The following is a 22,482-nucleotide window of genomic DNA, read 5'->3' on the forward strand; positions in this document are numbered from 1 at the left end:
AAGCTTTTATATATACGAGAAATACCTGAGCAATCTTTTCTGCCACAAAGAAGGGGCCAAAAGAAAAAGAAAGGTTGAATACATAGGAGAAAAGGCCAGTAACTGATACAGTAGGGCATAATCAATGGAGCAGCAGGAGAATGTATGTTTGTAGAAAAGGCAAGGAGGAGACCCTTGCGGCTGGGATGGAGAGCACAGGCTGAGGAACGCCCTAAAGGTAGAGGCTCCTCCAAGGCAGGTAAAATCACTCAGGTTGAGGGAAGCCACCAGGGGATGAAGAAGATTGGTACTCAGGTCCGTGTCAAGCTCACTGCTAATCAGTGCCTTGTTTCTTGAAGGAAATGTCAAGGTTATGGGTTACAAAGAATTGCCTGTAAACTACTTACTGTGGTTTCTTGCCCTCACCCCTAAGGCTCCCTGTGTAAAGTCCAGCCCTGTGCTATTCCCTAGGTTACCAAGAAGAAGAATGCCTGGCCTTGAGAGCCTTGTGTTCTAGTCAGAGGGTATACTCATGGACACAAGTGCTGTGAGTGCAGAGTGCATGGAGTCCTGAGAGAGGGTAAGGGGAAAGGTGGGAAGATTTGGGGGCAAGCCCCTCCCACCCTTGAGGTGAGCCTTGAAGGTATCTCATTAAGCACGGTGTGGAAAGCGGGAGCCTGCCATTTGCCTACTGCCTACTCCTCACATCCAGGTCCCCGGCAAGTTGTCATGGGGTGTGAAAAACATGTCTCCCCCTGGGAGCCCCTCTTGGGCTGATGTGAAACACAGCTAAGACTATTGAGTGTGTTTTATCCTAATCACAGCCCTCAACCAGCAGCCCTTTGCTCTTCCCTTGACTGCCTCACACGTAATTCTGAGTGGTTTCCACTGCTTTATTTGCCTTCCTTCCTGCGCTTTCCCCTCTCTGTTCAGCAGCAGTAGACTTCACTTATGACCTCATGTGTTGTCTGACACCTCACAAAGAAACACGAGGCTTGAGGTCAGGTGCAGTCTTTAGGGTGAGTGTTAACAACAGATAACATTTCTTTCTCAACCCTAACCCTATCTCAGTTCTGGTCGTATACATTCTTCTGGCATTTTGGTTTTTTATTTTTTTCGTTGTGAATTATATCACATGGTGAAGAATGTGTGAAACAAATGTACCATTTAACTAATAAAAGGAAGAGACCTGTTTTATTAATCCCTGAATATTACTAGTACCTGAAAAGAGCTCTGTGTGCTCCTTCCCAATTGCATTTCTCTCCCTTCCATAAGGAATAACCACCAGGGCACCTGGATGGCTCAATTGGTTGAGCATCTGCCTTCAGCTCAGGTCATGATCTCACAGTTTGTGGGTTCGAGCCCCGTGTCGGGCTCTGTGCTGACAGCTCAGAGCCTGGAGCCTGCTTCAGATTCTGTGTCTCCCTCTTTCTCTGCCCTTTATGCCCCACCCCCAAAATAAATAAACATTAAAAAATTAAAAAAAAGAATAGCCACCACCCTGACTTTTTTCTTAATTATTTCCTTTCTGTCCTTTTTAGGAGTTTAACCACCTTATTTATACCTCTAAACAATAGCTGTATATTTGTTAGTTTTGCCAGTTTTGGAGGCTAAGTACGTCATATGCTGTACTTCTGGGTGTTGCATCATTCAGTCAACACCAAAGAATCTGGGTTAACGCACTAGGCCATCATTTTTCTTTTTCACTGAAATATAATACTTTGTCATATGTATCAGTCACAAAGTAATTATCCATTGAGTTGTTGATTACTTAGTTTCTAGATTTTACATTCGCAAGCTATATACTATGAAAATTCGTATATCATCTTCAGGGGCACGGATCCTGGACTTTTTTCTTGCATATATTCCTTACAATGGGATTGCTGGGTCCTAGAATGTAGGAATGTTCGGCTAAATTAGGCAGTGGCAATAGCTGTCCAAAATAATTGCTCTGGTTCACCCTCCCACCAGCAAAGGTTAAAACTTCCCGTAGTTCTATGTTCTTGCCAACATGTGATGGTCAGTCTTTTTGTTCCTTTTTTGTTTTTTTTTTTTTTTACTTGACAACCTAGTAGTTATGAAATAATATCTCATTGCACTTATACTTTGCCTCTCATTAATTACTAATGAGGTTGAGCATATTTTCATACCTATTCTGCATACGGATTCTACTTTTGTGCCTGTCTTTTGTCTATTTTCTTTTGGGTTATCAATTTCTTGTTGATTCATAGGAGTTCTTCCTATATTTTAGTTATCTATATTGCAAATACATATTTATCTTCTCCCGACTTATAACATTGTATTCTCTTTATGGTATGTTTTGACAAAAGAGATTCTTACCTTTAATACAGTGAATTTATCCACTTTTTCTTTATGGCTTGTGATTTTGTTTCTTTGAAAAAATTCTTCCCATACCAAAATCCAAAATGTATTCTGCTATACTGTTTTCTAAAACATGTATAGTTTTGCTTTTCACATTTAAGTTCTTCATTTACCTAGAACTGATGTCTTTAGAAGAGATAAGATACGCCTTTAACTCTGTAGAGTAGATCATCTCTAGTATGTTTTCTATGTTGCTGTTTGCTCTTTGATCTTCTTTCTTCTAAGTTTCTTGCCTTTATTTGGCTGTTCTTTTCTAACTTAAGATGGACTCTAAATCATTAACGTTCTTCTTTCCTTTTTTTCTGATATAAGCACCGAAAGCTATATATGGCGCTGTATGTCAGTGGTTCCCAACCTTGGTTACACATTACACTCACCCAGAGGAGCTATAAGAATGCTGATCCCTGGGACCCACCTCCAAAGATCCTGATTGAATTGGTCTGAGGTGTGGCCTTAAATACTGGGATTTTAAAAGTATATGGTCAGTAATTATAAAATGTTCCATTTATCCTTGAAAACTGTGTGTGTTCAGTTTGGGGGTATGGCATTTAAAATACGTCTGAAACTAAATCTTGTTGGTCTCATTCAGATTTCTGTATCCTTGGCTTTTTTATCCTTACTTTTTTTTTTTTTGTCTGCCTGGTCTATCCTATACCAAGAGAGGAATATGTTATCTCTCCCAATACATATATGGATCTTCCCTTCTCTTTATAATTCTATCAATTTTACTTCCTATATTCCGAGATTGTGTTAATAGATATATATGTTTAGAATAATTACATTTTCCTGATGAAGCCTTTATTATGAGACTCTATTCAAGAAATGCTTTCTGTTGTAAAGACTATTTTATCCAATATTATTTTAACATAAAGGTGAGTTGTTTTAGACCACCTTAGTTCAATGAATTCACACTGTAAACCCATGTGAGGGCTACTTATGGATTCATATATTTAGGATAGATTTCATTCTCCCTCACCCACTAAGCATCAGCATGACACTTTCTGTGCGGTTCTCTGGGATCAGACATTCTAGCATAGCCTTCACTGAGGCTATACCATAAGGGCCCCTCTCTATGGCAGGAGGATCATGTATTAGACTTTCCACCTTGGGCAGGTTTTGTCTCTGGTCTTCAGTATCTCACTAAGCTATGAAGATGACAGCTTGGAGTCACCACATAGCAAATGCCCTCAAGTCAAAGCCAATTTCAGTGCTCTGCTTACCCCATTTCTCTGCACTTCATCTTCATTTATTATTTTCCATCGAAGTATTTTTTACTTTCTTACCAGCTAATTAGTACACTTAAGATAATTTTTTAATGTTATATACAGCATTTTACTTGGTTTTTCAGTAGAAGGGCTAGTCAAGGTATGTCGTTTTGTAAGAATAGTATAGAGGTGCCTGCCTGGCTCAGTCAGAAGAGCATGTAACTCTTTTTTTTTTTAAGTTTTTTATTTATTTTGAGAGAGAGAGAGAATGCACACAGAACGGGCAGCAAGAGGGCAGAAAGAGAGAGAATCCCGAGCAGGCTTTGCCCTGTCAGCGTGGAGCCCGATGCAGGGCTTGAACTCACAAACTGTGAGATCATGACCTGGGCTGGAGTCAGACGTTTAACTAACTGAGCCACCCAGGTGCCCTGAGCTTGCTTCTCTTGATCTCAGGGTCATGAGTTCAAGCCCCATGTTGGGTGTAGAGAGTACTAAAAAAAATAAACTTTTTAAAAAAATCTTTAAAAAAATGAAAGAAATTGTGTACACTGTTGTATAAGTTTTCTTACATTCTCCTCCCCTAGTTGTGGGCTTTTGGTCATTCACCTCTTATTTAATGACTCTCAGTTGTCCCTGCTCCAGTCACCATTTCTGTGCAGTAAACTTCCCAAAACTTAGTGACTGAAAATCACAACTATGTTATTCCATCTTACAGATTTTGTGGGTTGGGGATTTAGTCAGGACTCAGCTAGGCAATTCTGCTTTTCATGAGGTTGACTCTGGTTACTCAGTGTTCCTCAACTGACAGATACGTTGCTCTGGAGGGTCCCAGATGGCTTCTTTACATGTCTGTTATCTTAGAGAGGATGGCTCAGAAGCTGGGCTCAGTTGAGGCTATCCACCAAAGCACCTACACATGGCCTCTTCTGCATAGTGGCCTCAAACTTGTCACACTTATTACACGGTAGCTGGCTTTTTCCAGAGCCAGTGGCCCAAGAGAACAAGGTAAAAGCCGTATGGCTTTATCTAACCCTACTTTAGAAGACACCCAGCCTTATTCTTCCACATTCTATTACTTATAAGTAGGTCATAAGATCAGCCCAGCTTCAGAGCGAGGGGAATTCGCTCTGCCTCTCAATGAGGGATTGGCAAGGTCATATTGCAGAAGAACATGTGGGCTGGAGGTGTTATTGCTGCCATCTTTTACAAATGTAATTGCCACATCCACCATTCCCAGCTGGCTTGATATTCAAATGCTGAATTTCACAAAGGCAGGTAGGGAGTGGCCCGGGAAATGAGTAAAGATCACAGCAGGTACAAAGTATGGAAGCAGCGGGAGTCTAAATGATTAAATTTTCCATACCCTAGAAATAGTCATTTCTAACTCATGTCTGTTGTTGGAAGGCTAAATTCCTTCATCTCTAGTTATAATAAGAGGATTTTTCTTTTTAATTTTGTGTTGAAACAAAAATAGATTTTTGTGCCGGACTTCTAGGCTGCAGGGGACATCTACTTGGTCAGTTTTTCTTCTGCAGGCCTAGTGTCTGTTCAAGAGCACTTTAAAGGCACATGACTGACATCTCCCCTGCAGAGCAAACTCTGAGCCCCAGAGCTCAGCCAGAACCCCTCCCTCCTCACATATGAGGCTCATTATTTTTCCTGTGACATTGTCTCTCCCATTTCGCCTGACAACTTGTGAAGCTCTAAAGGACAGCATTTTTAGAACTGGATTTATATTGTAAAATATTTTTCCTTGAAGAAAAATAAGAATCATTTCTTTTAGATTAAAAAAATGTTCCATGCTTTTTAAAGATAGAAGATAGAAAAACACAACAATTTAAAATGCCATTAATGTATAGTATATTGTGTATACACAAATGACTCATGTTTGTCAGCAAAAATCAGAATATTCAAAAATATAAAAAGAAGAAACAACAATTATAATGCATATCAGTGCATGGTACTTTTAAGAACTTCTAAAAATATTGTTTTCTACCTACCTAACACTGAAAAAAATATTTATTTTCTCTACATGTTAAAAGAGGAATATAATGAAATGTTACTTATTGCCCAGAGATACTATTAATGGTCTTAGTGTGTTTGTCATCTTAGAATGAAAATAATACATGCTAAACATCATTATTGTAACAAGCATTTCTGGATTTGTGTTGCTTTTTACCTTAAAATAAAACTCTTCATGATATATAATGATAGGTGAAAGATCATGTATTTTATTCAACGAGTATATATTTTATTCTATAAGTAATGTATTTTATACCAGTTAGGTATAATAATCTGTAATTTAACTTTCATGGTAAAAAAGAGTTTTACTTTTTCACTTTTGAACTATAAATCCCATTTAAAGAAAAACAAATATTGGAATCAAGTATTTCCACCTCTGCTCTCAAAATAAACACTGGACTTCCTGCCTCCCAAAGGGGCCATCCTTCTGTCTCTTTTCCTCCTCCTATTTCTTGGCCCCACTAAGACACGACTTTGCATTTAAAAAAATCTTTGAAGTTCAAGTGTGTAGAGAGAAGGGATCGGGAGGCAGTCAATAACCAATCAAATCTCATTCTGTGAAAACACTGTTGAGAATGCTGTAGAGAATCTCATAAATCCGGTAGCCTTATTAAATTGCTCAAATTGGGAAAGAGAAGTGGTGGGAGAAATGCCTTATTAATTGTGAATTTGAGCTTAATTCACCTTTAAAATACAACTTTCAGGGCACCTGGGTGGCTCAGTCGGTTAAGTGTCCGACTTCAGCTCAGGTCATGATCTCACAGCTTGTGAGTTTGAGCTCCTGTGTCACGTTCTGTGCTGACAGCTCAGAACCTGAAGTCTGCTTCAGATTCTGTGTCTCCCTCTCTCTGTGTCCCTCCCCTACTCATTTTCTCTCTCCCCGTCTCTCTCTCGCGCACACGCGCTCTCTCTCTCTCTCTCAAAAATAAATAAACATTTTAAAAAATTTAAAAAAATAAAACACAATTTTCAATTTTAAAATATATGTACTTGAGTACAGCACTAGAAACAGATACACAAACATAAAGATACAGATGATGTCTATCTGTAGTGGATAAATGAGCCTTAAGATGACAGAATAGGCAGAGCCAGAGAAGGCCATCAACTTGGCCTGAAGATCAAGGTTAACCTGACAGTTGCCATCTCCCTGGGGTAGGCTGTGAAGCTCCATGGTACAGAGGAGAGGACAGGCTTTAGAGCTGGGCTTTTAAGGGTTTGATTTCTGACTTGGCCACTTGGGAGATGTTTGACCTTGGCTAAATCATTTAACTGGAGTTTCCTTACTTGTAGAGCCAATTATATCCATCTTGAGAATTAGGTAATGTATTCATGAAGTTCTAGCTCATCAATAAATGGTAGCGCTTACCAGTGTTACATTCATGGGCAGGCTTGATAATCTAAGCTTTGTTCCCCATTGGTGATGTTTTCATTATGCTTTGAAACCTCAGTTTACAGTCTAGTTGAAAATTATCCAGTGAAGGGGCACCTAGGTGGCACAGTCAGTTGAGTGTTGGACTCTTGGTCATGATCCCAGGGTTGTGGAATTGAGCCCTGTGTCAGGCTCTGTGCTGAGTATGGAGCCTGCTTGAGAGTCTCTCTTTCTGTCTCTTAAAAAATATAAATGAATGAATGAGTGAATGAATGGATGAATAAAATTATCCAGTGAAAGAGAATTGAAAATTCAGATAGTACATGGTTTGCCCTAGAAGTTACTCAGTAATTACTTATATATTAAAACCCTTGTAATAATTAACTGTCCTAGGGGGTGCATGGGTGGCTCAGTAGGTTAAATGCCTGACTTTTGATTTTGGCTCAGGTCATGATCTCATGGTTTGTGAGATTGAACCCTGCAACGGACTCTGTGCTGACAGTGAGGAGCCTGCTTGGGATTCTCTTTCCTTCTCTCTCTGCCTCACCCTGCTCACATGCTTTCTCTCTCTCAAAATAAATAAATAAACTTAAAAAGAAGAAGAAAGGGGCATCTGGGTGGCTCAGTTGGTTAAGCATCTGACTCTTGTTTTCTGCTAAGGTCATGATCCCGTGGTTCGTGAGTTTGCCCCCATATAGGGCTCTGCACTGACAGTGCTCTCTCTTTTTCTCTCTCTCTCTTAAAATAAATAAATAACCTTAAAATAATAAAATAAGAGAATAAAATAGAACTGTCCTAGATAACGGGGACATAAAGATGAACATACTACCCTTCCAGGAATGCACTGTCTAAACAGGTCACAGGAAAGACTGAGATTTTGATTCTCTGCCGAGATATTCTTGGCCTGTTCCTGGTTGTCCTGGCAGCAAAGAAGAGTACACTTACCTCTGCATAGCATCGAGCTTGATGAGTAGTCAAGAAATTCCCTCCTTGTTCCGCATCAGATTTTTACCAAAGAAATAAGCAGAAGACATCAAATGATGGGAGCTCTAGTTAATCCTGGCTTCACTGCTCATGCTATTTGAGAAGGCAGCAGGGCCCATATTTTCAAAAATTACCTGATGCTCCTGGCCAGGATGACCCCGGAGCTGACTGGAAGAGATTAAGCAGACCTTCCATCGCTGGTCATCACTAGTCAATTTTAAACTTCATTTCAGTCATTTTTGTTTCTTCTTTCCTCTCTATTATTCTCATGGTACCAAAAAATGCTGTGTATTTGCTCTCAGTGCTATCTTCTGGGGTTTGTTTTGTTCCAATCTTAGAAATACCTGGTTTTGGCTCAGTGACTTACCAGTGTTGGGCCCAGCTCAGCACCATTCAGGCTCCAATCTCACTACAGCAGCCTAGCTCTTTTATCCTGTATCTTTCTACACAATCAGTCCCATTTACATTTATGGGAGAAGTCATTAGGCCTAAACTCTGGCCTCATTTGCATAGAAGGGAGTTAAGATTATTGTACTTGTATTTTCTGAACACAAAGCATCTTTAATCACTCTTTTCCTCTCATAACCTTCTTTAAATAGTAAGAGGAAGCAATTCTTGGAATATAATTGTGTTAGTCCTGCAGTGAATTTTTGAAAGGAGTATTGCATTTCTTTAATTGACTGTAGTCCTGTCTTGCTGATAACATATTTCCAAATAATCAGTCCCTAGAATTTCACATCATATTCATTGCCTATAACTGACTCATTATTCCTAATTACAAACCAGCCCACACAACATAGAGATCTGAGGCAATTATCTGGATGACTTAGGCTCTGATGCTCATTTCATTGGAAAGACTGCGGGACTTGAAGTAAGAAGGCCTACGTATGAGCCCCATCTTTGCCCTTGAACATCCGTTCGATATCTAGCAAGTCACCCTATCTCTCAAGGCCTCCATTTTATCATTTGTAAGATGAGATAGTGTTCGGGTTATCAACTGTTTAGTGACTTAACCATCTTATTTTGCTCGCCACTTCCAAGATGGCTCCCTCACTGTCGCATCTGTGCCTTGTTGCTCCTTGGCCTCTGTAGGCACCCACATGGCACCCCATCCTCCCTGGCCTCTTCCTGTACCTTGGCTTTCTCACAGTATGGTCTCCTGAGAGTGGTCACATTTTTTTTTTTTTTTACATGGCAGCTGACTTCCAGGAAGAAGGAGACAAAAGATGCCAAACCAGTCAAGGGCTACATCCCAGACTAGCACAACCTCACCTCCTCTGTGTTCTGTTGCTTAAAGTAGTTGCAGGACTCATCCGGATTCAAGGCTGGAGAGACAGACTCTACCTCTTGATGAGGGAATGACAAAGTCACATTGCAGATGTGCATATGGGATATGCCCAAGAGTCTCAAACTGAATTTCTCAGGAAAAATGCATATGTGTATGGTTATAAGTGAATTGTAAATGTTACTAATGTAAGGGATGTGTAGCATACAATTTACAATGAAAAATAAACCATATGGTACTCTTTTTTGTAGATTCTATATCCCAATTGATTCTAAAAGAATGCTTTCACTGACTTTTGCCAGACTCTTAGATCAGTAGCCAACCTACTATTGAGAATAAGGACGTTGCCTCATTTGTCTTTGAGTCTCGTTCAGTGACATTATCTTGCACATAGTAGACTCTCCAAATAACAGTGAAAGAACTGTTAGTCACAGTCATAAATTAAAATTTAGTTCACCTTTCAAAAGTTTCACAATAATGGCATTTTATTGAATAGTGTGCAAAGCACTTTCACATATGCTCTTTTTTTAAGTATGTAATTTTAAGTATATTCTATAAGTATAAACTCCATGAAGACAGAACTTTTTGTTTTCTTTTTTTTTTTTTTTTTAAGTTTAGAGAGAGCATGAGCAGAGGAGAAGGACGGAGGGGGAGAGAGAGGGAGAAAGAGAGAGAGAATCTTAAGCAGCCTCCACGCTCAGTATGGAGCTTGACGTAGGACTTGATCCCACATCCCTGGGATCACGACCTGAGCTGAAATCAGAAGTCAGACACTCAACTGACTGAGCCACCTAGGTGCCCCACACGTATGCTCTTAATCGAGTCTTGTAATACTGTAAGGAATTCCCATTCCCATTCCCCAGAGGGGAAAACAAGTTTTGGAGCAAAATAATTCACTGAGGGCCACTGCTATTGAAGGCATAAGGGCAAGACTACAACCCATGACTTCTGACACCAAGTGTACCACTTTGTACTTCCTCTACTGAAATCTTAAATTTGGAGGAGAAAATGAAAATGAACATGGAGATGGGATTCTCTGCCACTCTCTATATTAAAATACTTCCTTTCAAGGAAGTCTTTCCGATAGATGCTAATTGGCAATTTGTATAGGGTATGTTCACTATTTCAGCTCCTGGTTTAGGTACCAGTATTTACAGTGAGTACAACAAAGTACCCTCAGTGTTGATTTCTCTTGTGAGACGAGATATATGGTCTTACCACAGGGGACTCAGGCCCACAAATATCTTTCTGCTTGCTTCATCCCTTTCAGAACTCAGTAGCAAGAATTACTTCCACAGTTCCCAGCCACAGGTTCCCTGTAGAAACTAGAGCAGCTGAGGGATGCATGTAGGGAGATGAGACACTCTATGACTACGGGATTTAAATACAACACTGAAAAGCCTGTTGGAGGAAAGCTTGCATATTGCAGAGACAGTCAGTGATGGGAGAAAGCCAGAGAGAGGCCTCCAGGCTTCCTCCTGTCTCTTCCCTTTCTAAAATTCATCATTTTCAACCACAAAGTAGATTTTCTTATCTCTCAGTCAAATCGCTCTCTGTGGTTTGTAGTATCATTCTGTGTTTTGGCTGAAGAGTCCATTTATCATAGAGGTTAGGGTGTGGAGATATTTTTATTAATAGTTTTTATTTACAAGAGGGACAAGTTCTTTGTAGAGAAATTAGGAAATAAAGATAAGCAAAAGTTAGGGTGCCTGGGTGGCTCAGTCAGTTAAGTGTCCAACTCTTGATTTTGGCTCAGGTCATGATCTCGCAGTTCATGAGTTTGAGCCCCATGTCGGGCTGCACGCTGACAGTGTGGAGCCTGCCTGGGCTTCTCGCTCGCTCTCTCTCTCTCTCTCTCTTTCTCTCTCAAAATAAATAATTAAAGTGAAAAAAAAAAAGGATAAGCACAAAGTTGAAAGCAGAAACCATCCATGATCTAGTCACTATTGTTAATAGACAACTCACATTAACATTTTTGTGATTATTTCAGCATTTCAACCTGAGAGACATAAGCATCTCTCCAAATCCCAACATTTACGTGACATGGGTTATGTGTTTGTTAAATAGTAATAGTAATCACATTCTAGGACACATTTTCCGAGTGGCTTTAGGTGCTATGCTGAAACTTTTCATTCTACTTGTCTGAACTTTCAAAATTAGAGAATAAATAGCACCTGCCTTCTCAGCAGTTCTATGGCAGCTAGTCAAGGCCATGTCGCTGCACATGGTGTGCAATGCAGAACTTTCATAGGGAAATGATAATGGTTTCTGAGAAAGTCTTATGACCTATGCTATCCTGTGGTCATCGAGGGTGGGGGATGTGTGTGACTCACAGACTAGGTCCCAGGATGAGTTTAGCAAAGGCCTTTCTCCTCTCCTCTTTGTCAGTGACACTTGAAGGACATCTGACCCTCCTCTTTGTCAGTGACACTTGAAGGACATCTGACCTGGGTTTTTTTTTTTGGCTATAGTGTGATACTACATTTATCGTACCTCTACCAGGTAAAGACCTAGTAGAAATTAGGAATCTCTTTTTGCAAGACATTTTTTAAAAGAATGTCTGCTTTGTTGATGCTGTTATGCTAAGAAAATATGTGACCTAAGTACAATTCTGTTTATCTGTTGTTGTTGTTTTTTTTCCTATTTAGGCAGCAATAAGGAAGGAACTAAATGAATTTAAAAGCACAGAAATGGAAGTTCATGAAGAGAGTCGACAGTTTACAAGGTAGGTGGGCAAAATGCAATTCAGCATATTTTTTATGTGTATTTTACCACAATTAAAAGTTTTTTTAAGTTTTTTTAATGTTTATTTTTGACAGAGAGAAAGAGACAGAATGTGAGTGGGGGAGGGGCAGAGAATCCAAAGCAGGCTCCGGGCTCTGAGCTGTCAACACAGAGCCCCGCGAGCGTTGGGATCGTGACCTGATCTGAAGTCGAACATTTACCCAACTGAGCCACCCAGGCAGCCCTACAAGTTTTTTTAAATACAGTTGAGCCTAACACCATCTAACAAACATTTCTAAAATTAAGTCTTTTTTTTTTTTTTTTTTTCCTACAGAAGTCTGAATCATTCCAAAGGGCTATGTTTGGGTTTCTTTCTTAGCTTTATTTTCTGGGACAGGAGAAACGCATTAGAATCATTTATTCTGTCCTTAAAGAGACTTAGTTGAAGTTTTATGCCCAGAACAGATGCTGGAAAGAGCCACTATGGGCACCTGTGTGTCTGCTTTGGGATCACAGTAGACATAACCTAGAGAAGATAGAAACTCAATTTTTAGAAGATTTAACTTAGACTAGGAATCCAGTTTTTACTGGTGCTGTGGAAGATTGAAATAATCCTACTCTTGTAACTCCCAGTACCCCCTCGGTTTCAGTTTATTCTTCTGCTGAAACCAGAAGAGACCTGAATGTGATCATATAGTCTGACTACCTGCCCTCCCTCCCCCACCCCCCCCCCACCACCACTTAACAGGTGTTCTGTTTATTTCTCTGTAATGGATTTATGTGGTTTGGTTTTTTTTTTTTATAACACGTATATTCGTAAAAATTTGCATGCCAATTAAAAATTGAATTATTGGGGGGCGGCTGGGTGGCTCAGTTGGTTAAGCATCCGACTTCGGCTCAGGTCATGATCTCATGGTTCGTGGGTTCGAGTCCCGCGTCAGGCTCTGTGCTGACAGCTCAGGGCCTGGAGCCTGCTTCTGATTCTGTGTCTCCTTCCCCTCAGCTCCTCCCCTGCTCACACTCTGTCTCTCTCTCAAAATAAATAAAGATTAAAAAAATTTTTTTTTTTTAAATTGAATTGTTGGGGCACCTGAGTGGCTCAGTTGGTTAAGTGTCTGACTTTGGCTCAAGTTATGATTTCATGGTTCGTGGGTTCGAGCATCCCCTGGCTGCTTCAGATTCTGTGTCTCCCTCTCTCTCTGCCCCTCTTCCACTCACACTCTGTCTCTCTCCCTCTCTTAAAAATAAATAAAAACATTAAAATAAAATGGAATTGTTAAAAAACATACCAAGACAGATGATTACATGAAGAAGACCACAGTAGGTCTTTCTGGAAAGCAAATACTGGTTCCCTAGGCTAGAACAGCTTCTGCAGGACAGCCATATATTATGGTGCTGCTCTGCCTGCAGTGGCTCCTGTCGGTGGTGCTGTTCCATGCTGAGCATGTCCTACGATAAAGGAAGTCATGACACAACTTCATAATTTACTAGCAAATCCCTTCCCTAAAGTTGATGGGGGCCTCCTTGCTCCAAAGCTATTGCTTCTGTGATAATGTCTGGTATGCAGAAGAAATTCCCCCTTTCTCCTAGGGGAGGTTTATTTGTTTTGGTTCCTCCCATATCATGTTTATTTGTAAATGCATTCGGGGCTTTTAGCCATCCGAACGTGTGGGATTTGTCTCTAGCTGAGGGCTGCATCCTGTCCTGATCTACTCTTGGGCCAGTCACACGCCCGCCCGTATCAAGCCAGACCTATTTGTCCCCTCCTTTTCTCCCTTCCACTCTGAGGTCAGGGAAAGTTCATGCTGATATTTGACACCTGTGGCCATACTTCTCCAGTAAAGTTGATCATAATAAGGTGGCTGAATATTTATGGTGACATCTAGTTGGCTGGGACCTCCGGGTAACTGGAAGGACAGCATGCACATGTACTTGTGCTTTTGAGTCCTGACCCCCGAGATATAGTGACTACACTCAACCTATTCTTTATCATTCAGGATAGCTTTACTTCTGTGTGTTTTTCCTAGAAGTCATAGAAATCCTGATTACCTCATTTTTATTTGATAACATTATATGAAGAATAAACTACAAAGGAAAATAACCAAATTTTAAAAATACATTTCTTTGGAAGTTCTGTTTATAAAAAATAAAAATTTATACTGAAGGAGGTCCTTTCTCTTCTATTGTATGCTATGAACAAGTTTTAAAAAAGGAGGCTGCAAAGAGAGTAAAGGTCATTTATTTTTTGCATATGTATTTGTCATGGACCAATATATTCTAATTAAGCATTCAAACAATACAAAAATCCATCCATGAAAAAGGAAAACTCCCTTCGCTCCATCGTTCCCCAGCTTCATTCCCATTCTCGTAGGTAATCACCAGGAAAAGTTTGGTGTAGGTAGATCCATCTGGTCACTTTTCTGTGCATTTGCAAACATGTATGGATATTTATGACTTATGTGTACATACACATATGCCTTTATGTATCCCTTCTGAGTCACACACAAAACAAGATCTAGAAAATCTTTCCATATTAGTGTGTACCTCATTCACTTGAATGACTTTATGGCCTTTTGTAGATAATATACCGTAAGTTATTGAACAATTATTCTATTGATGGATGTTATGGAATTTGTAGTGGTTCATTAGAAAAGCAATGCTGCCTTGACTTTCTTTGTAAATATATCCTGACACATAGATGCCAGTATTTCTGTAGTAGTCCCGTGAGAAGATTTGCTAGGTCACTGGCGATATATTTTTTACATTTTGGAAGATGCTATTCTGTAACCTGCGGTTTATGAGCATACCTGGTGTATCACCTTCATCAGCACTGGTGGGGCAGGACAGGGGTGGTGGTGAGGGGTCTATAGTCTAAAGAATGAACAATAATATCTTATTTCATTGATTTCTATAAGGTTGGGTATTTTTACATATCTTTATTGACCATTTACATTTTTTATTTACTTTTACTAGTTTTCTTTTGGGTGTCTCTTTCATATGGATTAGTAATTAGATATTACTTAGATATTGTGGATATTGGCTCTTTATTACATATGTTACTATACTTTCCCCCAATTTATTCTTAACTTTTTAACTTTTTTTAATGGTCTTTTATTTAAATCTTTGCATATTCAAATATGTCTGAATTGTTACTTTTACTTCATTGTTCTGTGTCTTATGGAGAAAGGCCAAGATTATAAATCTGTTATCTTCAGTTCTTATATATGCCTTTTTTTTTTTAAACTTAGATCTTTAATCCATTGGGCATTTATTTGGATATATGATTCAAGAGAGTAACTAACTTTACTTTGTTCTAAATCAGTAGTCAGTTTCCCCATTTATTTCCCCCTTGATGTGAAAGTCTTCTTTTAATACACACATGGATCAGTTCCTGGATTCTTTTTTTTTTTTTTTTAAGTGGGTTCTGCACCCAATGTGGGACTTGAACTAACAGCCCTGAGATCAAAAGTTGCCTACTCCCCTGGCTGAGCCAGCCAGGTGCCCCCAGATTCTTTATTATGCTCTAGTGAGTTATTCTCTATCTTTGCACTGTGTCACATTGTTTAATTAGAATAAATTTGTGACGTTTTTTATATCTGATGGCATATTTTTTCACCTTCAAAATTCCATTGGCTACTTTGCTGTATTTACTCATCTACAGAAATTTAGAGTGTACTTATTATATACTATAAAATTCTATCGATATCTTTATTGTTTAAGTAAATATTAATAGATGTAAATAGGGATGAGCTTTTCAAGAGAAAATTATAGGCTTTTTTTTTTTTTTTACGGTAACAAAGTTAAGCTTTAAAAGTTTTCCAAAAAATATATTGATTAACACTCTTTAAAATGTCTATCCAGATAAAGAAAAATTAAATATTCATAGCAGTAAGATAAATATGCCTTGCTTAAGTACTCTTTAAAACCTGGCAGCAAAGCAAATGTCTACTGCTATTTTTCCATTAATTTGTATTACATCATTAGAGTTACATTCCAATAAAGAAAAATTTTGGCTCTAAGACTTATACAAATCTTGCTTATGATTTTCACATTGTTTTCAGTATTTCTTTTAAGAGGAAAAAGGTTTGGTAAACACTGCTGAGTTTAATCAAAATAATGCCAAAATATGATAATGTTTTACATTTAGAAAATCGCTTATGTAGAAGATGGTGTTACTCTTAGCAGCAGTCACCCTTGGAGGGAGCATACAGGCTGCTGATCATTTCCTAGCCCTTTAAATGCAATCTAGATAGAGAGCAGCTCACTTATTAGCTCTCCTTATTAGTGGCAGACATTATCTCCTTATATCAAGTAAGCCTGCTATTCAAAACCTAAATCTGTTAATTCCCTGTGGATTTAGAGTGGTTAATAAAAGACAGCCCTGCTCCCTCTGCCCGGGCACCTTTTTATCCAGAGATAATCTTCCCCACAGTGATGTATCAGTCAACACTGGAAGGATCCATTCCCATAGAGAGAGCTTCCTTTGCTTCTGTATCTCTGGAGAGATTCACAAAAAGCTGATAACATTGGTTGCCTCTGGGGCGGAGGATTGGTGGGTAGGGGCAGGCATGGGAAAAATTCACTCTTTGAATTTTTGAAATACAAGAATTTATTACCAAAAACAAATACCTAGAAGAAAAATGAAAGCTCCATTCCCTAAGTTCTCTGTCTGTAAGTGAGGATACCATCATGGTAGCTTTCCTTGAATAATGTGCTAGCACTAAATTCGTTGTGACATTCCTGTTATTGGTGTGCCCAGAAAACACCTCTGAAACCTCCATCATGGAATATATTCTGTGACATGTTGGATCTGTAGTGGTAAAGAATTGCAGTGATTCACTCTTTCATCTAACTCCCCAAATTTCTCCCCGTGTATTTTGGATGGCTCTCTGGCGTTGCAATGCCTTCTGGGGCCATGTGACAAGGGGAAGGACTAGTGGTCCCCGAGACAATTCATCCTGTGGCCTGAGAGGTACCAAGCTCTCACATTGGCTTCTTAGAACACTTGCTACTTGTCTGGCCACATCGTCTATTTTCTGCCACCAGCAGCTGCCCGCCCAGGTCACTGTTCAAAACCCAGAAGACTGTTTGAAGGGCTGCGTATTATTTAATAGGATTATTGCATTCTGGAAGAAGACCACCATGGCGAAATAAAGCTGCTTCCCTTTCCATAGTAAATGGCATTTCCGAAATTTAAAATGATTCCCTAAATTATAAAGACAAATGGTATGAAAGGTCAAATTTTCGTTGAAAACTAAATTTTAAAATAGTTACAGCTAGCTGAGGGGTAAGATTATGAGTCATTGTAATCTTCTTCTGGGTATTCTCTTTTCCAGAATTTTTTTGTATCCACATGGATTAGATTTATAATCAAGAGAGAATATTACTTTTAAAAAGTAAACTTTGAATTTAGTAAGAGTATTTTTTAGAGTGTGAAGTGTAAAATCCATGTATGTGATTTTATTAGCTTATAAATTATTTACTTGTTTTATTAAAGCAAAGAATCATTGAATTGACAGTCTTAGCATCAAAGTGAGTCTCAAGATCATTGGCATATTGTTAAGTGGAAAATTGGGATACTGATAAAGCTATGAATAGCAATAGTATGTTTTATTTAAAATTCAGATGCATAGAGGGGCGTCTGGGTGGCTTAGGCAGTGAAGCGTCTGCCTCATGATTTCAGCTCAGGTCATGATGTCACGGTTCATGGGATTGAGCCCCACATCAGGCTCTGCGCTGATAGTGCAGAGCCTGCTTGGGATTCTCTCTCTCTCTTGCTCTCTTTCTCTCTCTCTCTCTCTCTCCCCTCGCCCCTATCCTGCTTACTCTCTCCCTCAAAATAAATAAAGAAACTTAAAAAAAATTTTTTTTAATTCAGATGCATAGAAAAAAAATAGGAAATAACATCCAAAAACTCTTAACTGTTTATTACAGAATGGGGTTATAGGCTTTTTTTTTTTCCTCTACTTTTCAAACACTCTTAATGTGGTTAGGTTGAGGTATGTCTGTGGGTGTGGGCAGGTATATTTAAAGTGACTATCTCCTTCTATACCATTTTGAGTGATTACTATCCTATGTGGATTTACAGATAAAATAAACTGATTTTTCAACTTTTAGATACGCTTATCAAAATGTGACACGGCAAGAATTACATGTGGGACCCCAATCAAAATTAAATAAGGGGCGGGACACCTGGATGGCTCAGTTGGTTAAGCCTCAGACTTCAGCTCAGGTCATGATCTCACAGTTTGTGAGTTTGTGAGGTTGAGCCCTGCATCGGACTCTGTGCAGACAGATCGGAACCTGTTGCTGCTTCGGATTCTGTGTCTCCCTCTCACTCTGCTCCTCCCCCACTCACACGTGTGCTCGTTATCTCTCTCTCTCTCTCTCTCTCTCAAAACTAAACATTGAAAATAAAAATCAAATTAAATAAGGGGTCCTCCACTGAGGAATGAGAAAGCTGCTTTTGCAGTGCTGTTCTCTTCCGTGGGTGCTCCATTTACCTGGACAGAACCTAAAAAGAGCTGCAGAAATGCAGCTTTAACCACCAGACTTGGAAGCAATTGGCTCAGTATTTGGAACAATAAAAGCCCATCCAGCATGTGATCTGGCTTCTCAGGTAGAACTAAGAGCTGTGGTTTAGGAGAACCTGCTCATGTTTAAAGCGTATGTGCCACGACCTTGAAACCCTTTTAAATAAAGGAGAAATGCATTATTCAGGATTTCTGTATATATCAAACATGGAAGTATAGGAAAAGTACACAACAAATTACATTTGTGAGTAATTTTATTATTTTCTATTATCTGAATGAATTTACAGGAAGGTGAGTAAGTTTGTATGTATTAATTTGTGGAGGAATCACCTTTATGGAAAAGAATGATCTTTACCTGAATCCCATGACTTAAAAATAGCTCCCCCTCTCGGGGCACCTGGGTGGCTCAGTCGGTTGAGTATTTTTCTTCGGCTCAGGTCATGATCTCACGGTCCGTTGGGTTCGAGCCCCACGTTGGGCTCTGGGCTGACAGCTCAGAGCCTGGAGCCTGCTTTGGATTCTGTGCCCCTCTCTCTGTGCCCTTCCCCCACTCATGTTCTGTCTCTCTCCCTCTCTCTGTCAAAAGTAAACATTAAAAAATATTTTTTTAAATAACACCCCCTCTCATTCACTTCCTCTCAACAGTATGAAAATAAGAAAAATGTATTCCAGTTTTAATAAGAAAAACACGGGGGCGCCTGGGTGGCTCAGTGGGTTAAGCGTCCGACTTCAGCTCAGGTCACGATCTCGCAGTCCCTGAGTTCGAGCCCTGCGTGGGGCTCTGGGCTGATGGCTCAGAGCCTGGAGCCTGCTTCCAATTCTGTGTCTCCCTCTCTCTCTGCCCCTCCCCCATTCATGCTCTGTCTCCCTCTGTCTCAAAAATAAATAAAAACGTTAAAAAAAATTTTTAAAAAAGAAAAAAAACGTAGGTAACTTCAATTTTGAGTCATAGGAGAGCTCAGAAAAAAAAGTGGACCAGGAGTTTCAGTGTACTTCAGGCACAATCACAATAAATCTATTTATTGCTCCATCAGTTGGAAGCCTAAAGCCAAACTGTCATCTTGTCAGAGAGGCAGACTTCTCAGGAGGTAAAGCTGAACTTCTCACATTTCAAAAATGAATGCAAACCATTGAGTTGTAACAAATGTAAGAGCAATTTGCATTTTTAGTACCTCTAACCAGAGAATTTTGGAGCTGAATTGGAAGAAAAGATGGCGCCTTTAAACAGAATATAGGGGGCGCCTGGGTGGCTCAGTCGGTTGAGCGACCCACTTCTGCTCAGGTCATGATCTCACGGCTTGTGAGTTCGAGCCCCGCATGGGGCTCTGTGCTGACAGCTCAGAGCCTGGAGCCTGCTTCGGATTCTGTGTGTGTCTCTCTCTCTGCCCCTCCCCGCTCATGTTCTGTCTCTCTCTCTGTCAAAAATAAATAAACATTAAAAAAAAATAAATTAAAAAAACCCAGAATATAAATTTCCTTTTCTGATTGGATAGTTGAAGAAAATATATGAGGTTTTGTTTTTAGTTTTTGTTTTATTTGTTTGCTTATTTATTTATTTTTTACCAGATCTGGCAGTCCATATGAAGAGAGGGTACATTCTTTTTTTTTTTTTCAATTTTTTTTTTTTCAATTTTTTTTTTTTTTAACGTTTATTTATTTTTCAGACACAGAGAGACACAGCATGAACGGGGGAGGGGCAGAGAGAGAGGGAAACAGAATCGGAAGCAGGCTCCAGGCTCTGAGCCATCAGCCCAGAGCCTGACGCGGGGCTCGAACCCGCGGACCGCGAGATCGTGACCTGAGCCGAAGTCGGACGCTTAACCGACTGAGCCACCCAGGCGCCCCTTTTTTTCAATTTTTTAATGTTTGTTTATTTTTGAGAGAGAGACAGAGACAGAGAACGAGTGGGGGAGGGGCAGAGAGAGAGGGAGACACAGAATCCAAAGCAGGCTCCAGGCTCTGAGCTGTCAGCACAGAGCCTGATGCTGGGCTTGAATTTACAGGCTGTGAGACCATAATCTGCACCGAAGTCGGATGCTTAACCGACTGAGCCCCCCAGGCACCCCAGAGAGGGTACATTTCTGACCCCTGGCTTTGTTAGCATATTATTGCCTCTTATTGGTTGGTCACCTTCTTCTCTTAGCTGGACCCGGAAGCCATGCTGATGGCCTGTGACCTTGCATGCAGTGCAGACGTGGAGTTCATTCTCTAATGGGACCCATGGGCAAATAGTGCCTGCAGGAAAAAACAAAAAAAGCTTTATGGTGTCCTGCTAATTTCTGGAAATTAAAAGCAGAATGCTTTCTAGGAAAATGCTGGGCTTTAGAAGGTTTTACATCTCTTCTGCGCCACTGACTGCTCACTTTGTTGTGCATTTCAATTATTAATTCACCTTCTTCATCCCACAGGCATTACCAGTGGGAAGATCTAGCCCGTCATGTCATGTTTCCCCATGCTTGTCCTTTGAATCCAGTGAAAATTAGAGCATTGTGGAATGTCTGCTGTACAAAGCCCAGCAAACTAGGAGAGGGCTAAAATAATTGCTCACTTCGATGAGTTTGTCTTTAATTCCTAGAAAAGCTGAACTTTGATGGCTCAAGGTGTGAAGGTCCTGCAGGTGTAGTCTATTTGTCTGTATTGTCACGGCCCCCAGGGTACCCGCTTCCCTGGTGTGGTAAGGACAGTGCTTGTGTGTCCTGTGAGGAGGGAGCTTGTACTGCTCATTTCAACCCCAAGGACATCACTGGATTCGCTTTTTCTAGTAATTGCAAAAAGTTTGTGCTGAGCCCATTGTCCTCGAGTTCCCTTTGTAGCAAAAGGCAGATGTTTTTGAGAAAACAGTGGCAATCAAAGTGTAGCCTGGGATGGGGAACAGGACTTTTCTCTGGTCAAAATTGATCAGAACTAACGGACAGATGTAGAAATCTAACTGATTGCCCCTTCCATTACATTCCACCCAGAGGGCACCAAGAAGACCCTCTGAGTGAAAGTATGAGTGAAGGCATGTTTTGTTCTCACAGTCTGATGTAGGTTAGTTAATAATAGAGTCTGAAGCCTGGAGCCTCCACTTACCAGCTCTGTGCCTTGGGCACATGACTTAGCATCTCTGTGTCTATTTCCACATCTGTACTGAGGGGATACAGAGGTACATACCTCATAGGATTGTTTTGAAGATGAAACTAGGTAATAATATGTATAGCACTTGGACTTGTGCTGGGCACAAAGTAAACATTAGTACTTTCAGCTGTTATTATCTACCTGTCTTTTATATTTTATATAAAAAGTTTGGTTTAAGAGGTTTTCAATTACTCTTTTGAAATATTTTTGTAGAATTTCTGTGTTTTTCTTCAGGTTATGGTTGACTCTTCCTAGAAAGCATGATGGAATGTCCTACCATATTGGATATCGTAGATTAATATAAATGTAATTGTAGTTAATTAAGGAGGAGCCTCATGATTGGACTCTTCATTTATAAGAATTGTTTAAAGAGAGTTTATCAAATAATTTTCTAAATGCCAGTATAGATGTATTCAGGTTTTTATGCATTCCATAAGTATTGATTGAGCACATAGAGTGAGTCAGACTCTGTTCTGGACCCTGGGAATTTAGAACATGTCAAATAAAGTCCTCACTCTTACATGGTTATGTTCTACTGAGGAAGACAAACCATTACAAGTAAACAAATAAATAAAAATGATAATTTCAGTTTGTGCTAAGTACTATCAAGAAAATGTAAGGGCGCCTGGGTGGCTCAGTCGGTTAAAACATTGGACTCTTGATTTTGGCTCAAGTCATTACCTCACGGTTCGTGACTTGGAACATTCTGTAGGATGTGTTAGCATCCTAACAGAGCCTGCTTAGGATTCTCTCTCTCTCTCTCTCTCTCTCTCTCTCTCTCCCTCCCTCCCTCCCTCCCTCCCTCCCTCTCTTTCTGCCCCTCCCCTGCTCTCTCACTCTCATAAATAAATAAATAAATAAATAAATAAATAAATAACATTT

At 39.8% G+C, this 22,482-nt stretch overlaps 1 protein-coding gene across 6 annotated transcripts in view; it reads left to right on the plus strand.

The window, feature by feature from the left end:
- Positions 1 to 22,482, plus strand: part of PHACTR2 (phosphatase and actin regulator 2) — a 273,426-nt gene that overhangs the window by 241,906 nt on the left and 9,038 nt on the right. For all 6 annotated transcript variants that reach the window (XM_060614415.3, XM_060614414.3, XM_060614419.3 and 3 more), the window contains one exon: positions 11,875 to 11,951. In XM_060614415.3, the coding sequence (XP_060470398.2) occupies positions 11,875 to 11,951 (77 nt within the window). The remainder of the gene's footprint in view (positions 1 to 11,874; positions 11,952 to 22,482) is intronic.

Source organism: Panthera onca, chromosome B2 (assembly GCF_046562875.1).
Source record: "Panthera onca isolate mPanOnc1 chromosome B2, mPanOnc1 haplotype 2, whole genome shotgun sequence".
NCBI classification, from domain to species: Eukaryota; Metazoa; Chordata; class Mammalia; order Carnivora; family Felidae; genus Panthera; species Panthera onca.